The sequence below is a fragment of the Neophocaena asiaeorientalis genome, unplaced genomic scaffold (genome assembly GCF_003031525.2).
Source record: "Neophocaena asiaeorientalis asiaeorientalis breed wild unplaced genomic scaffold, Neophocaena_asiaeorientalis_V1.1 scaffold14, whole genome shotgun sequence".
Lineage (NCBI taxonomy): Eukaryota > Metazoa > Chordata > Mammalia > Artiodactyla > Phocoenidae > Neophocaena > Neophocaena asiaeorientalis.
Genome location: NW_020175192.1, coordinates 7,340,372 through 7,358,676, shown reverse-complemented (window position 1 = coordinate 7,358,676; position 18,305 = coordinate 7,340,372). Strand labels below are relative to the sequence as shown.

The 18,305-nt window shown below is 40.4% G+C and overlaps 1 protein-coding gene across 1 annotated transcript in view; it reads left to right on the top strand.

Annotated features, from left to right (window-relative positions):
- Positions 1 to 18,305, top strand: part of UNC5D (unc-5 netrin receptor D) — a 584,073-nt gene that overhangs the window by 352,345 nt on the left and 213,423 nt on the right. The window contains exon 4 of the mRNA XM_024765069.1: positions 16,394 to 16,497. Coding sequence (XP_024620837.1) covers positions 16,394 to 16,497 — 104 coding nt within the window. The remainder of the gene's footprint in view (positions 1 to 16,393; positions 16,498 to 18,305) is intronic.

The following is an 18,305-nucleotide window of genomic DNA, read 5'->3' as shown; positions in this document are numbered from 1 at the left end:
GAGTGCCTTCTTAAGCATAGGTGGCCATGCTGTGTACCACATATGGCCACTGGCATGTCAACTGGACCAGGAATGCACACCTAGGTGGGTTAGCTGCTCACGAGTGTAGACTCAGTGAGACTTGCCCCGGAAGGGTGACGTGATTGTGTACTTGTGGATTCTTGCTCTTCTGAGTATGGCTTGATCCTAAAAGAGAATCAGTAGTTGATAGAGGCACCAGGAAAGTAAAGACACAAAGAAGCAGGCAGTAGTGCCCATGAGATATCAGAAGACGTGAGTAAATGCAAGTAACGGATACGCAGAGGCCATTAAGACAGAACAGAGTGAGAGGCAATTGGTTAGGAGGGATACAAGTGACAGAAGCAACGTGTGTGCTAAAAGGATGATGAAATAACCCACTTCAAAGAATTACATTGGCTCTCTTGACCCCCTTGCTTGGCCGTGTTACAGTCTCTTTAAGATCTACTTACTTTGTGATCCTTCTTGTTTCCTCCGAGCCTGGCATGCGGCCTTTCTTGGTTTCTAATCAATCCTGGCCTCAGAATTGGGATTGTCTTCCGAATGTTCAGTTCATCCTCAAATTTTGATGGAATCTGAATGAATTTTTGCATGTCCTTGTAAACAAAAGAATAAACAAATACAATGGAATGTATTCAGTTGGGAATGACTCGATACAGAGCAGGTGAAATTAGTACTCAAAGTTTCTTCCCACCGTCATGTGTGTCCCTGCTGCTGGATGCTGTCTTCCCAACCACTGCTGCCTGACAGACTATGCTACTTGTTGTGAAAGGGATAATGACACACCGTGCTAGTTATGAAATGATTTATTGATGACAGCAATTTAACAGCAGAGGAATGGCCGAGCACAGAGGATCTAACAAAGCCCCAGCATTATTCTGTGGCTCACGGAGACAGCCTTGAGGAGACTCTGCACAACGGGACCCACCTGGCATCATCCAAACTCCTTGATGTCCCAATAAACAGAGCCTGTGTGTTGCCTTGCACCCAAGTGGAGTCAGAGGGAACGTGGAAAGGCTCACACAATCCAGCTATGATCAAAGGTGCCCCTCCTTCACTGTTGCTGCTAGATTTACTCAGCAGGAGTTAAGGCTACAGTATTCAGAAATCTTAAGACAGAGAAATGTACAGAGGGATTGGTTCAAGATGGTGGGGTAGAAAGACGTGCATTCACTCCCTCTTGCGAGAGCACCGGAATCACAACTAGCTGCGGGACAATCATCGACAGGAAGACGCTGGAACTCACCAAAAAAGATCCCCCACATCCAAAGACAAAGGAGAAGCCACAAGGAGACGGTAGGAGGGGTGCAATCACAGCAAAATCAAATCCCATATCTACTGGGTGGGTGACTCACAAACTGGAGAACACAAACCACAGAAGTCCATCCACTGGAGAGAAGATTCTGAGCCCCACATCAAGCTTCCTAACCTGGGGTCTGGCAACAGAAGGAGGAATTCCCAGAGAATGAGACTTGGAAGGCTAGTGGGATTTGATTTCAGGACTTTGACAGGACTGCGGGAAACAGAGACTTCACTCTTGGAGGGCACACAAAAAGTAGTGTGTGCATTGGGACCCAGGGGAAGGAGCAGTGACCCCATAGGAGACTGAACCAGACCTACCTGCTAGTCTTGGAGGGTGTCCTGCAGAGGCGGGGGGTGGCTGTGTCTCAGCGTGAGGACAAGGACACTGACAGCAGAAGTTCTGGGAAGTACTCCTTGGTGTGAGCCCTCCCAGAGTCCGCCATTAGCCCCACCAAAGAGCCTGGGTAGGCTCCAGTGCTGGGTCACCTCAGGGCAAACAACCAACAGGGAGGGAACCAAACCCCACCCATCAGCAGACAAGTAGATTAAAGAATGAGTTTCAGAGTGTTTCCTGCTCTGCAATTTTTTGGAAGAGTTTGAGAAGGATGGGTATTAGCTCTTCTCGAAAATTTTGATAGAATTCACCTGTGAAGCCAACTGGTCCTGGACTTGTGTTTGTTGGAAGATTTATAATCACAGTTTCAATATCATAACTTGTGATTGGTCTGTTCACATTTTCTATTTCTTCCTGCTTCAGTCTTGGAAGGTTATACCTTTCTAAGAATTTGTCCATTTCTTTCAGGTTGTCCGTTTTATTGGCATAGAGTTGCTTATAGTAGTCTCTAACGATGCTTTGTATTTCTGCAGTGTCCATTGTAACTTCTCCTTTTTCATTTCTAATTCTATTGATTTGAGTCCTCTCCCTCTTTTTCTTGATGAGCCTGGCTAAAGTTTTATCAATTTTGTTTATCTTCTCAAAGAACCAGCTTTTAGTTTTATTGATCTTTGCTGTTGTTTTCTTTGTTTCTATTTCTTTTATTTCTGCTCTGATCTTTATGATTTCTTTCCTTCTACTAACTTTGGGTTTTGTTTCTTCTTCTTTCTCTAGTTCCTTTAGGTGTAAGGTTAGATTGTTAGAGATTTTTCTTGTTTCTTGAGGTAGGATTGTATTGCTATAAACTTCCCTTTTAGAACTGCTTTTGCTGCATCCCATAGGTTTTGGATCATCGTGTTTTTTTTGTCATTTTTCTCTAGGGATTTCTTTATTTCCTCTTTGATTTCTTCAGTGATCTCTTGGTTATTTAGTAACATACTGTTTGGCCTCCATGTGTTTGTGTTTCTTACATTGTTTCCCCTGTAATTCATTTCTAATCTCATAGCGTTGTGGTCAGAAAAGATGCTTGATATGATTTCAGTTTTCTTAAATTTACTGAGGCTTGATTTGTGACCCAAGATGTGGTCTGTCCTGGAGAATGTTCCATGTGCACTTGAGAAGAAAGTGTAATCTGCTGTTTTTGGATGGAATGCCCTATAAATATCAATTAAATCTACCTGGTCTATTGTGTCATTTAAAGCTTTTGTTTCCTTATGAATTTTCTGTCTGGATGATCTGTCCATTGGTATAAGTGAAGTGTTAAATTCACCCACTATTATTGTGTTAATGTTGATTTCCTCTTTTATAGCTGTTAGCATTTGCCTTATGTATTGAGGTGTTCCTATGTTGGGTGCATATATATTTATAACTGTTTTATCTTCTTCTTGGATCGATCCCTTGATCATTATGTAGTGTCATTCCTTGTCTCTTATAACATTCTTTAAAGTCTATTTTATCTGAGTATCGCTACTGCAGCTTTCTTTTGATTTCCATTTGCAAGGAACATCTTTTTCCACCCCCTCACTTTCAGTCTGTGTGTGTCCCTGGGTCTGAAGCGGGTCCCTTATAGATAGCATATATATGGGTCTTGCTTTTATATGATTCAGTGAGCCTGTGTCTTTTGGTTGGAGAATTTAATCCATTCACATTTAAAGTAATCATCGATATGTATGTTCCTATTATCATTTTCTTAATTGTTTTGGGTTTGTTTTGTAAATCCTTTTCTTCTCTTGTGTTTCCCACTTAGAAAAGTTCCTTTAGCATTTGGTGTAGAACTGGTTTGGTGGTGCTGAATTCTTACAGCTTTTGCTTGTCTGTAAACGTTTTGATTTCTCCATCAAATCTGAATGAAATTCTTGCTGGGTAGAGTAATCTTGGTTGTATGTTCTTCCTTTTCATCACTGTAAACATATCGTGCCACTCCCTTCTAGCTTGTAGAGTTTCTGCTGAGAAATCAGCTGTTAACCTTATGGGAGTTCTCTTGTATGTTACTGGTTGTTTTTCCTTTGTTGCCTTCAATAATTTTTCTTTGTCTTTAATTGTTGTCAATTTGATTACTATGTGTCTCGGCATGTTTCTCCTTGGGTTTATCCTGTATGGGACTACATTAATCAAGGCAGAATGGTACTGGCACAAAAACAGAAATATAGATCAGTGGAACAGGATAGAAAGCCCAGAGATAAACCCATGCACCTATGGTCAACTAATCTATGACAAAGGAGGCAAGGATATACAATGGAGAAAAGATAGTCTCTTCAATAAGTGGTGCTGGGAAAACTGGACAGCTACATGGAAAAGAATGAAATTAGAACACTCCCTAACACCATCCACAAAAATAAACTCAAAGTGGATTAAAGAACTACATGTAAGGGCAGACAGTATAAAATTCTTAGAGGAAAACATAGGCAGAACACTCTGACATAAATCACAGCAAGATCCTTTTTGCCCCATCTACTAGAGAAATGAAAATAAAAACAAAAATAAACAAATGGGACCTAGTGAAACTTAAAAAGCTTTTGCACAGCAAAGGAAACCATAAACAAGATGAAATGATAACCCTCAGAATGGGAGAAAATATTTGCAAACAAAGCAACTGATAAAGGATTAATCTACAAAATATACAAGCAGCTCATGCAGCTCAATATCAAAAAAACAAACAACCCAATCCAAAAGTGGGCAGAAGACATAAATAGACATCTCTCCAAAGAAGATATACAGAATGCCAACAAACACATGAAAGGTTGCTCAACATCACTAATCATTAGAGAAATGCAAATCAAAACGACAATGAGGTATCACCTCACACCAGTTAGAATGGCATCATCAGAAAATCTACAAACAGCAAATGCTGGAGAGGGTGTGGAGAAAAGGGAACCCTCTTGCACTGTTGGTGGGAATGTAAATTGATACAGCCACTATGGAGAACAGTATGGAGCTTCCTTAAGAAACTAAAATTAAAATTACCCTATGACCCAGCAGTACCACTACTGGGCATATACCCAGAGAAAACCATAATTCAAAAAGACACACGCACCCCAGTGTTCATTGCAGCACTATTTACAGTAGCCAGGTCATGGAAACAACCTAAATGCCCATCGAAAGAGTAATAGATAAAGAAGATGTGGTACAAGTATATGATGGAATATTACTCAGCTACAAAAAGGAACAGAATTGGGTCCTTTGTCGAGATGTGGATGGCCTAGAGAGTGTCATACAGAATGAAGTAAGTCAGAAAGAAAAACAAGTATTGTATGTTAGCGCATATATGTGGAATTTATAAAAATGGTACGGATGAACTGGTTTACCAGGGAGAAATAGAGACACAGATGTAGAGAATAAATGTATGGACACCAAGAGGGGAATATGGTGGGAGGCGGGTGGTGGTGGGATGAATTGGGGGATGGGGGTTGACATATATACACTAATATATATAAAATAGATAACTTATAAGAATTTGCTGCATAAAATTAAAAAAAAACAACTGGGATTCTCCGAATCCAGAAGAAAAAAAATCCACATGTGGAATTGTCCTTTATTCCTTCAAAGAGACAGCAACATCTGTACTAGAGGATCCACAGCAAAGCCACGAAATGAGAGCTACGAACAGCCTGGTGTCAACAGGGATTAGTGGGTCAAGCAATGGGCAGAATTCATAGACGTAAGCGAGGCCGAGGTTTTAAGCCAGGCTGGCAAGAGAAGCATTGGTAAAGGCACCAAATACGAGGAGGTTATCACCAAGGAAAGCACTGCCCTGACAGAAAGCCTTTTTTATGCGTCCTTTGGGAACTAAAGTTAGGAGCTGAGTCCTCAGGTTCTAACCATCTGGGGCTGGAGGATTTAGGCAGAACCAAACGGGGGCACCAAGCCTTGACTTTTTGTTTTGTTGGCATCCAGCTGTTCTGCATTTGAACCAGCGCTTTTATTACAAGTGATCTGTATTTGGCCGAGTTACAAATTCCTTTTATGTATGAAAAATGTGGTCTGTTGTTCCTTTAGTAATATGTGGCTGGGAAAGATCTGACCCTGATTTGAATACCAGTGTATTTGAGCACTAGTGGTACGTTGTGCCGTCCTCCTGCAATCTGAACAAATGACTATGACTATGAAAAAAGAAATGACTATGATTTTTCACTGGCTGATTTGGTTTGAATGAGTAAATTATTTTTATTTCATTGCGTTAACTGCCAGCACATTGAATGAGCCGATAACTCCCTGGTGTTTCTGAGCTGCAAAGAACTATTATTTGGAATTGAATTGTTATTGATTTTCTTGTGCTGCAATGACTTTTCTAACATAGTAGCATGAAAGGGAAATGAGAAAAAGGCCAAATAGGGAATAGGCTGAGGAAAGGGAGGCTGCTGCTTCCCGTGGCCCGGCCCCAGATGGACTACGTATTGGCAGGTACTGCTGCTTCTGGTTGGTCCTGTTGCCGATTATATGATTTACAGATTAGCCAAATACCTGGCTTCATCGCCTTCCCCTCCTCTTGCCACCTGCTTTGTTTCTAGTCGTCATGTGCCTCGTTGGCATTCTGCTGTGGAACTGAACGGGGGGACAGGGTGAAGAGGGAGCAGAAGCAAACGGGATAATGCTCCAAATTGGTCAGTGTCGATGACCGTTAGTATCATTCCTACTAGCAATGAAGATGAGAATGAATAAGTGTTACTTTAACATCGCTGTAGTACATTTATCTATTGATGTTTTTGCTTCTCCTAGTCTTTTTAACTATTGGAGATTTAGTTGTATCTTAGTTTCTTATAATCGTTCAGATGAGCTGAAATGGAAACTCACTGATTTATTCATTCTTTCAACGAATATTTATTAAGTGACTACTGTATACCTTTCCAGGTACTAGAGGAAAGGCAATGAACACAACAGATGAAAGATTTTTTTCTCATGTGCAGAGATTTCCCATACGTAAAATCAAAGAAGACTATCTTAGCACTTACTAAAGATTGAAAAATACAGTTCTTCTTGCTTCCTAGAATAGACATCGTAGGAGTGGAACTTGATATAATAAAATAAAACAAAATGTACTTCTTCCCTGGCTTCTGATTCAGTTTCGTCTAGTTTAGAGAATCTTGACAACTTGTAGGAAAAGGGTTTTTTTGGGGGACATTATTTTTTCTGGCTATAAAAGTAATCCACATTCATCACAGAAAATTTTAGAAAATACAGAAACAGAGGCAGAATATACTGAATATACCCATATTCATACAGTAGCAAATCTCTGAAATGTTGAGTGATTTCTCTTTAGGGCTTTTCCTATGACATATGTATAGTAATCCCATACCAGTTGCTATTTAAAAATTTTTAAGTCTTCAATCTTGATGTGTATATATGCAGTTTGGTTCAGTTCCCTTATACAAAATAATGTGAAATTATTATTTTTCTTCTTTCCATAGACCACGTGAGCGTAAGTGAGATTGGAAGGTGGAAATCTATTTCTATTCCACCCTCTCCATATATATGAATAGAAGACCAAGTCTAATAAAAGAGTATCCTTATGTGATGTGATAACTTATGGAAAGAGGTAGCTAGGCAAGCATTTTGCATAGACTTAGAAGAAAGAAACGAGAGCCTCCATATGCAAAAAAAAAAAAAATTTTTTTTAAGCCAGTAAAAGCCCGATTGAAACAGTAAATGAGGTATAGAGAGATAAAGATTCTTATCAAGTCAAGGTGCTAGTAAAGGCAGACCAAGAATTCAAACAAATACAGGCATACCTCATTTTATTGTGGTTTGCTTTATCGCAGATACTGTGTTTTTTTTACAAATTGAGGGTTTCTGGCAACCCTGTGTTGAGCAAGTGTCATTTTTCCAGCAGCATTTTCTCGCTTTGTGTCTCTGTGTCACATTTTGGAAATTCTCACAGTATTTCAAACTTTTTCATTATATTCATTATGGTAATCTGTGTAGTGATCTTTGACGTCACTATTGTAATTGCCTTGGGGTGCCGTGAAGCACGCCCATGTAAAATGGTGAACTTAATCAGTAAATTTTGTGTGTGTTCTCACTGCTCCACCAACCAGCTGTTCCCCTCTCTCTTCCTCTCCTTGAGTCTCCCTAGTCCCTGAGACACAATGATATTGAAATTAGGCCAATTAAAAACCCTACAATGGCCTCTAAGTGTGCAAGTGAAAGGAAGAGCTGCACATAACTCACTTTAAATCAAGAGCTAGAAATGATTAAGCTTAGTGAGGAAGGCGTGCTGAGAGCCGAGATAAGCCAAAAGCTAGGCCTTTTGCATTAAACAGGTAGCCAAGTCGTGAATGCAAAGGAAAAGTTCTGGAAGGGAGTTAAAACTACTTCAACGAAAACACAAATGATGAAAAGCAAAACAGCCTTGTGACTGATGTGGAGAAAGTTCGAGTGGTGCGGATAGAAGATCAAACCAGACGTAACAGGCCCTTAAGTCTAAGCCTAATCCAGAGCAAGACCCTACCTCTTTTCAATTCTGTGAAGCCTGAGAGAGGCAAGGAAGCTGCAGAAGAAAAGTTTGAAGTAGCAGAGGTTCATTCATGAGGTATAAGCAAAGAAGGGCATTTTCAGAACATAGGTGAAGCAGCAAGAGCTGCGGTAGAAGCTGCAGCAGGTTATCCAGAAGATCTAGCTGAGATAATTAATGAGGGAGGCTGTACCAAACAACAGATTTTCAGTGTAGACGAAACAGCCTTCTAGTGGATTTGAAAATTTTAAGTGCTTTTTATTGTCCACGGCCAGATTTTCTTTTTAAATCATAACTCAAATACTTAATTCATGACTTTGTCTTCTCATTAGTTAGTTTATGTCAGAAAAGGTAATGTCTTCAGAAAGGATATGTGGCTGCCTACAATCTCTTGAAATTATCATGTCTGAGACTATATTATTATTAGTTTGCTCATGAATAATAACTTATTTGGGAATGGAAAATTAGTACCCATACTTTTTCACTAGAAAACAAAAACGTAGATTTGGTTACATAATTATACTCCGGTATTGGCTAATACAGGGAAAAGTTTCAGTTGTAGCCTGCTTTTTGTTTCACTGTCAGTTCTTTATTTCAGATTTCATTTCTTCATCGTGCTTTACGGAGAAGATATATTTGACGAATTCCATTGTGTAACTTTAAGGACCACAACGTGATGATTTGATACATGTTTATATTGAGGAATGGGGACCACACTAATGTTAGTTAACAACACCGATCACCTCGCACAGTTTTATATGTATAGTAGTGAGAACATCTAAAGTTTGCTCTCAGTTAATTTCACATATGCAGTACAGTACTGTTAACTGTATCCACTGTGCTGTACGTTAGGTCCCCAGAACTTATTCATCTTATGACTTGAAGTTTTATCCTTTAACCACCATCTTCCATTTCCCTCAGCCCTCAACCCCTGGCAACCAACAATCTACTCCTTGTTTCTTTGAGTTGAGCTTTTTTAGATTTCGCATATGTGGAATCGTACATTATATGCTTCATCTATGTGAGATCATGCAGTATGTGTCTTTCTCTGATTTATTTCACTTAGCATGTGTGTGTGCATGTGTGTATCATAGTTTATTCATCTGTTCATCCATCTGTGGACACTTAGGTCATTTCCATATCACTGTAAGTAATGCTATGAACGTGGGGGTGTGGATATCTCTTCTAGATAGTGATTTTGTTTCCTTTGAATATATATGCAGGAATGGGATTGCTGGATCATATGGTTGTTACTTTTTTTTTAATTTTAGGAACTTCCATACTGCTTTCCATAGTGGCTGCACCAATTTACATTCCCACCAACAGTGCACAAGAGTTCCCTTTTCTCTACATCCTCATCAAAACTTAACTCTTATCCTTTTGATATTGGCCATTCTAACAGGAGTGAGGTGATATCTCACTGTGGATTTGATTTTTGCATTTCTCTGATGATTAGTGATGTTGAACACCTTCTCATGTACCTATTGGCCATTTGTATATCTTCTTTGGAAAAATGTCTATTCAAGTCCTTTGCCCATTTTTTAAATTGGATTATTTGATTTTTTTGTTGCCGAGTTTAATGAGTTCCTTACATATTTTGTATAGTAACACCTTATCATATAAATGGTTTCAAAATATTTTCTCACATTCCTTAGGTTGGCATTCACTTTGTCGATCATTTCTTTTGCTGCATAGAAACTTTTAAATTTGTTATAGTCTTACTTGTTTATTTTTTTCTTTTGTTGCTTGTGCTTTTGGTGTTATATCTGAAAAAATTATTGTCAAGAAGCTTCTTCTTTTTCCTTTGTTTTCCTCTAGGAGTTTCACAGTTTCAGGCTTTATATTTAAATCTTTGATCCATTTCAAGTTAACTTTTCTGTGTGGTGTAAGGGAAGAGTTCTTCTCTTTCACATTTCATTCTTTCACATGTACATATATCCAGTTTGTCCAGCACCACTATTGAAGAGACCGTCCTTTCCCCGTTTGGTATACTTGTATCCCTTGTCAAATATTGAACCATACATATGAGGTTTTATTTCTGGGTTCTCGATTCTGTTTCATTGATCTATTTGTCTGTATTTATACCTATACCATACTGTTTTGATTACTACTGCTTTGTGGTATAGTGTGAAATCAGGAAATGCAGTGCCTCCTGCTTTGTTCTTTTTCAGGATTGTTTTGGCTCTTCAGGGTCTTTTGTGGTTCCATGCTGAGTTTAGGAGTTTTGTTTTGTTTCTGTGAAAATGACATTGGGATTCTGATAGGGATTACATCGAATTGGCTTTGGATAATATGGACGTTTTAACAATATTAATTCTTTCAATATGTGAAATTTTTAGTTACTTCTGTTTATTTACTGTAATTATTTTTACAATTTTTAAAAATTTTGTTAATTCAATCTTTCAACTATGATATATCCAGGAACATTTTTTTCTTTTCAAAATTATTTTGCCTTGTGTGCAATGAACTCTTTTGTAAACTGAAGTTGGTTTGTTTTCCAGCTTGGAGAAGACATTGTTACCATTATTAAATTAATTATCATTTATTTTCTTTGGGCTTGTTGTCTCCTTCTAAATTTCCAGTGATATTTAAATCATATTTCTCTATCTCAACATTCTCTTTTGTTATTTATTTCATCTTTTTTTTCTGGTAAATTCATTATCATTTTATCATTTTCCTCTTAGCTCATTTATTCAACTTGTGTTTATTAAGAACCTTCTCTGTATCAGCTGGTTAGTAGGCACTGGGACTATAAGGGTGAACATCTCAGACATAAAGCCCACATTCATTGCACTGATGATCTAGTGAGGAAAACAGATATGGAGTAAGCAATTAGAGCCCTACTAGAGGACATTTCTTTTTTTATATATAAATTTATTTATTATTTATTTATTTATTTTTGGCTGCATTGGGTCTTTGTTGCTGCGCGAGCTTTCTCTAGTTGCAGCGAGCGGGGGCTACTCTTCGTTGTGGTGCGCGGGCTTCTCGTTGCAGTGGTTTCACTTGTTGCAGAGCACGGGCTCTAGGCGCATGGGCTTCAGTAGTTGTGGCACGTGGGCTCATTAGTTGTGGCTCGCGGGCTCTAGAGCGCAGGCTCAGTAGTTGTGGTGCATGGGCTTAGTTGCTCAGCCGCATGTGGGACCTTCCCGGACCAGGGCTCGAAACCGTGTCCCCTGCATTGGCAGGCAGATTCTTGACCACTGCGCCACCAGGGAAGTCCCTAGAGCACGTTTCTTAAACTGGGTTTTGCTAGACGCTAAGCCATTGCCTTCTATCTCAAAAACCACTGGTTTGTAATTTGTAAAGCTAAGGCTGGGACTTCCTTGCCAGATCCTGGCTCCCTGTAAGGTTCCACCAATAGGGGGTGCCACAGGAGACTGGACAGTGAAATAGGGAGGAAGGCTACTTCTTTCTGTTCATTTTCTGTCTTTGTCACCATCTTCCCAGCAGAGTTTCTTTATGTTAGAAGTGGCAGTTTCCTGTTTTGCACTTATTTTAAGTACTTCCAGATCCAGCTTTATTATGCTCTCCCTCTCCATCCCCTTTCCCCAAGAGATGCCAGCACCAGACTGGTGGACAGTCTTTCTTCAGAGGTCTAGGTCTTGATGCCTTGGGTCCCTCTTCCAAGTTCCTGAGGTGCCAGCACCAAAACCCAGTGCCCTCTCCTTGGAGAACTGAGCCATCTCTAAGCTTCAAAGTTCTATAACCCCAGCCTCTTCCCTTTGTTCCCCCATTCCCCATCCTTCCTTAGGGTGGGACCAGTTCCTAGCAGTTCCCCTTTTGCCTTTTTAGTCCTTCAATTTTTACATTAATATTTTCTGTTAAAACATCTGGTATGCTTTGTTTTCCTGCCTGGATCCTGACTGATAAATCTGTCTTCTGTTTCACTAGTTCAGTTTTCAGCAGTCTTCAGTATGCTGTCTACCATCTCCATGATATATATATATATATATATATACACACACACACATACACACACACACATATACACACATATATGTACACACACATATATACACACATATATATACACATATATATGCATATATATATATATATATTTCTAATTCAGCAGTTATGTTGTTTTTTCCTTCCTGCATAGTGGCAGTTTTCTTGATCTCAGATGTTATCCTATTTATAAATCCCTACTCTAGATTCTCAGTTACTATTTCCTTTTGATTTTAAAGAACTTAAATTAGAAGTTATCTAAAAATGCCTCTTGTTTCCAGTCTTAGAGGAAGCCATTTAATTTCAGTTCTATGGTTTGTCTCTTTCATTTGTAGCACCATTCTTTTTATATGGCTGGGGATGCTTTTCCTACTATTAGAAGTTACACAGGTTTCTATCTGAATCTTTCAAGCCTTGGAACTAACATAGGCGATAAAAGTATCTAGTTTGCCAATTCAGGAACTGATTAGGTTGGGAATTCCCTGGTGGTCTGGTGGTTAGGACTCTGCACTTCCAGTGCCAGGGGCCCGGGTTCAATCCCTGGTCAGCGAACTAAGATCCCGCAAGTCGTGCAGCGTGGCCAAAAAAAAAAAGAGGGAGAGAAACTGATTAGGTTGGGTAACCTATCGTGAGAATCGTAGGTAGAATGGAAAGCATTTCCTTCTATGTCTAAGAATTTATTTCCATAATTTTTACTATTTTCAGTAGCTTTATGGAATTTGTCTGGTGTGTTTGCCCTCCTTGGGAATCAGAAATGCCAGTGTTCCTGCTACTAGTATTAGGCACAGGCCAGGACTCAGTGTCACTTGGGTTTCTCATTTGGTGTGATATCTAGTGTGTGTGGGGCTGCTATGATGAGTTGGATCCATATATATGACACCCCAGTTGTTGCCTGACCCCCTACTCTACTGCCTTTAATCTTTGTATCTCCACATTTAGAAGTGTCCATATACTTCTTGTTGGAACCCTTCAAATGGTGATTGCAAATGTCAGTTGGGAAGATCAAGAAGTTGTGTGGGTCCTTCCTTCAATCTGATCCTGGCTGTATGAGATCTACTAGAAATTTCTCAAAGCTTCTTGTTTATAGACTATACCCTTTCCTACATCCCAGTGTCAGTACGGGGTTTTCCTTCTTTATATACATATTTGCTTAGCTAGTTCATTGAGTAGGTGGGAATGGGGAGGAAAAACGACTTCACGCTAGTTTTTCATCAGCCAATGTAGTTACCGTAGGGGAGTGTGGAAGTACCCGAAAACTATACATTTTGTTACCTTTTCCATTTCTAGTGAGCCAAGAAAGGAAACAGAAGATAAAATAGAAATAGTATAGGACAAAATAGAAATTCATGCTATTCATTTTCTGTGCTTCATTTGGTTGAATGCATATTATTTGGTGTTATCAAAACTGCAGTCATCATGTAGCAACACTGGATAAGACTTCCTTTAGAAAACAAAGCAATCAAAGAAAAGAAAAACATGGCAAACAAACAAAACAAAATTAACCACAAAAACACAACCCTTTCTTTCCATTAACAAACTGATGTGTCATGTAAGAGTCACTCATACTCTACAATAGATTCATTTCAATATAGAGTCATCCCCCTTATCTGTGGTTTCAGTTACCCATGGTCAACCTTACTCTGAAAATATTAAATGGAAAATTCCAGAAATAATTCATAAGTTTTAAGTCACATGCCATTCTGAGAAGCATGATGAAATCTCATGCCATCCAACTACATCCTGCCCAGGACAAGAATCATCCCTTTGTCCAGAGTAAACCGCCCATTCATCTCTAAGTAACCATCTCGGTTATCACATTAACTGTCCTGGTATCACAGTACTTGAGTTTAAGTAACCCTTCTTTTAATTGATAATGGCCCCAAAGTGCAAGGGTGGTAATGCTGGAAATTCGTATATGTCAAACAGGTGCTGAAAAGTGCTTTCTTTAAGTGAAAAAGTGAAAGTTCTTGACTTAAAAAAGAAAGAAAAAATTTTATGCTGAGGTTGCTAAGATCTATAGTAAGCACAAATCTTGTATCCGTGAAATTGTGAGAAGGAAAAAGAAATTCATGCTAGTTTTGCCGTCATACCCCATAATGGCCAGAATACATGATGAGTACTTCGTTAAGGTGGAAAAGCATTAAATTTGTACAACAAGGTATTTTGAGAGAGAGATTACATTCACGTAACTTTTATTACAGTATATTGTTTTGTTTTGTTTTGTTTTTTTGCGGTACGCGGGCCTCTCACTGTTGTGGGCCTCTCCCGTTGCGGAGCACAGGCTCCGGACGCGCAGGCTCAGTGGCCATGGCTCACGGGCCCAGCCGCTCTCCGCGGCATGTGGGATCTTCCCGGTCCGGGGCACGAACCCGTGTCCCCTGCATCGGCAGGCGGACTCTCAACTCTTCCCTGCGCCACCAGGGAAGCCCCTACAGTATATTGTTTTAATTGTTCTATTTTATTATTAGTATTGTTGATCTCTTACTGTGCCTGATTTATAAATTGAACTTTATCATAGGTATGTACGCATAGGAATAAACAGTATATATAGGATTTGGTACTGTCTGTGGTTTCAGGCATCCTCTGGGGTTCTTGGAATGTAACCTCCATGGATAAAGGGGGGTTACTATAGTCTTGATGAGTATATTAGTCATACAGAAAGGGGATTTCTGACTCAAGGATCCCTTGGGGGAGCGCAAAGGAGAATTTGTGGTCACATTTTGCAGGAAATGTGAGATTTTTCATTCTGGGGGTTGTTCACATTTTCATCACTTGTAATTTTGCCATCAGTTTTGTGAACTTCCTCACACTTGAGAGTCAGAAATTCTGAATCGTAAATGCTGTGGCAATTTACAGATCTCCAGTAGAAGGAAGCTTGGCTTTACGATTTGGGGGACAGCAGAGAAATGGGAAAATAGATCCTGCCACCTGCCTACACTGTGAGTCCTTGTAAGATCCTTTGCTTCCAGTATACTCCCGAAGATCTCCGAATAGACAGCACTACTGACAGAAGACGTCAGTTGCCTCTGGGAGGGAAAACATTAATAGTAAAATTCTGAAGAAAGTGAATACATAGATTGCTGTTCTTTTTAATCATGGCGTGTTTTTGACTTGCTAAAAACAAGTTTAATGTATTTATACAATTTGTAAAGATGTAACTGAGTCTGAAGCTCTGCTCTTTCCAGAGAACATATTTCATGTTATTGTAAGCACTAAAGAAAATTAAATCAATAAATCCACAGCCTGTAATTTGAGATCTTCGATTGAAGAAAACTACATTGTCCGGGAGGGAGGGGGAAATCTTCGAAAGACTTGTAAAACTGTCTTCGCTCCACCATCCCAGGCCTTCGAGTGCCAGTGGGCATTAAGCTCGTGCTGTAAAATTATAGAAGTGTTGTTATGACACCTCAAAAAGAAGCAAAGGCCAACTCCCACTCTTGTTAATGAAGCATATGCTTAAGTGGAAAGCTGTGCCAATGATACTCTTTCTCTCTTTCGAACTGGCCCTGTATCCTTTTCCCTGAGAAGGCTTTGCTGGTGAGCAGTCAGATACTGATGTCCAGACACTTGGTGAATTTTTCCCCATCACTGGCACTAATACTCTCCGTGACCACTGGCAAGCCAGTTAACCTCTCCAAGTGTCACCCTTCCATGTGCAAAAGGTTAATGGTGCAGCTTGTTTGCAAAGAGCCTGGAGCCTTCCATGAAACGCACTGCATGGATACCCAGCATTGCCGTTGGACTGGAGGGTGTTGTGTTTTTTAATTATATGTTTGGTTGGATAGGTTATAGATTTTGTTGTGGTTGAACGTAGCCTCTTCTCCCTGGTTACAAATAAAAGACTAATAGGTAATCTCACTCCATTACCATCTTCTAGAGCTCCCTAGAGGGTTAAGGGAATGGCAGAGGTTACAGGTTAATAATGCATTCTTTAGTTAATAAAAAGAAAAATCACGTGCATCTCAACTGCATAATAGCTGTGGATGGCAAGTTATTAGGCCAAGTGCTTTATGAGATACTAAGTAGGTAATGCTGGCAAAGACTCATGAAATAATGACGTTTTTTCTTTTCCTGCTCCCCCAGTAAATCTTTTATCCTTCACCTCAATATAGAACATTAGGGACAGTTTTGTTAAGATTTCTTTCTTAACAAAAATGCTTGTGAATATTTAGGAACCCCTGAAACCAGTGACGTGTGTGTGTATCTAGGTTGTGACGTTCAGCTCACTATTTTATAACCTCTGGAGCAAACGTGGATCCTACTGGCCCCAGAGCAAAGTGTCATATCTTTCACGTTCTTTGCAGATTTACGGAAAAACTTCGAGCAAGACCCGCAGGGAAGGGAGGTTCCCATCGAAGGCATGATTGTGCTGCACTGCCGCCCGCCTGAGGGAGTTCCTGCTGCCGAGGTAAGACCCGGCCTGTTCCCAAGAGGGAGGGCCCGAGCCCTGTGTGCTACAGGTGATGAAAGCCGGCCTGGGTATGGCCTTGTTGCTGCCTGGCCCCAACTGCCAAAGATGGTGAAGAGACCGTTGGAAATAAGTTGGAAGAGGAAATTGTGTCTCCTCTCATTTCTTGTTGACACAGGCTCTTGCTAGGCAGCCCGGGTAGGATTTGTTCTGTGCCTTTGCTTTTGGGGACCTCAGTGGTACAGGCAGCATCTTCTGTGTCCTCCATCTGACCTTGGCTTCTGGATCAATCTAACAGGCAAATTCACGTGAAAAAGTGCAGAGAGAAGGAGGTCAGGCCCTAGTGCCAAGTTCCATGGGTGTCTGCACTTACTCATCCTCTGTTTGCTTACGGGACAAACATTCCAGGAGTTTTTGTTGTGTTTTAGGTGCTGCGCTGGCATAGGGATGCAAGAAGTGTTGAAGCCACAGGTCTCTGATCAGTTATCCATTGTTCATAGTGAGGCAGCAGGAATCCAGAGTCACTGTGGTTTTTGCTCCTTGTTTTCTAGAAATTTCTATCATATGGTTAGAATATAATTATTAGTAATAACACATTGTGGTAGTAGAGATGGTGTCCTTTCAGTCACTATTAAAAGAGGTTCTCATGGGTTAGTAATACGGTTACTAAGGCAGTATTGTGTGGGGGTATTCAGAAGTATAAAGAATGCTTGGTAGAATCCTGTGTTTATAAACGTAGGCCTGAGTCAAGCAGTCGATAGGCCAGCTGTGGCTTCTCTCTGGGAAGCTAGGAAACTGGCCGAAGAGCCGTCGTTTAGTCACTGAGAAGTAGAGAGATTTAAAAAACAACAAAAAAGGATCCTTTGCCTCGCCTTTTAGCAAACATTGCTATGGGATTTTGCATTTGGAAGGACAAAGGAGTCGAAAGTATCAAAGGGAATGAAAAAACATACACACTTGCCAATCTAGACAGGAAGCCTGCAGGGTGGACACTATTCAAAACTCAAATGCTTCCCTGAAATGAAGTAAACGGACTTGAAAATTAAAGTGAACATTCCATGCATGATGTGAAGTGATGAGAAAGGAAAATGCTTACTTTTAGATTTGTATTGGGTTGGCCAAAAAGTTCGTTTGGGTTCTTCTGTATGGAGAGTGTGCCCTGGATTCCCGAGCAGGGGGACAGGCAGCAGGGCGTCAGTGCCCAGGTGAATGTCAGTCTCGTTGAGGATGCCCCATGTGCTCCTGGGAGTCTGACTTGGGTACCAGCAGTTTGCTGTAGTCACCACCGTCTCTCATAACCAGGCTTCCTTCCAGGCCTGGGCTGGGTCACTCTGTCAACTTTGCCAGCATCAGAGAGGAGTGAAGACAGAAGGAAGGTCATGGTTTTATTAGCTGTCCTGTGAGAGCGGAACATTCTCTAGATGTCTAGAAATTAATTTTTACAACTGGAGGAGAACTTAGATATTTCCCTGGCACAGCCTTTGCAGTTTAGAGGCAAGAAAACTGATGCTCAGACCCAAGCCCCACCAAAGGTCTTGCACCTATTTAAGTGATAACTGTTCGGTCTTCCAAAAGATCCCCAGAGCACTCAGAGTAAGAGTCTATTTTATTTTGGCACCTTATGTGGTCCAGCATAACCTAGCCTGCTTTTGCCTCTGACCTCATCTTCTGCTCCTTCGCTTCTGACCCTGCTATAGCCACACTGGCCTCCTCACTCTTCCTCAGCTGCACCAGCCATGAAACTGCCCCAGGGCCTTTGCACATGCCGGCCCCTCTGCTAGAACACTCTTCCCCAGTTACTACATCGA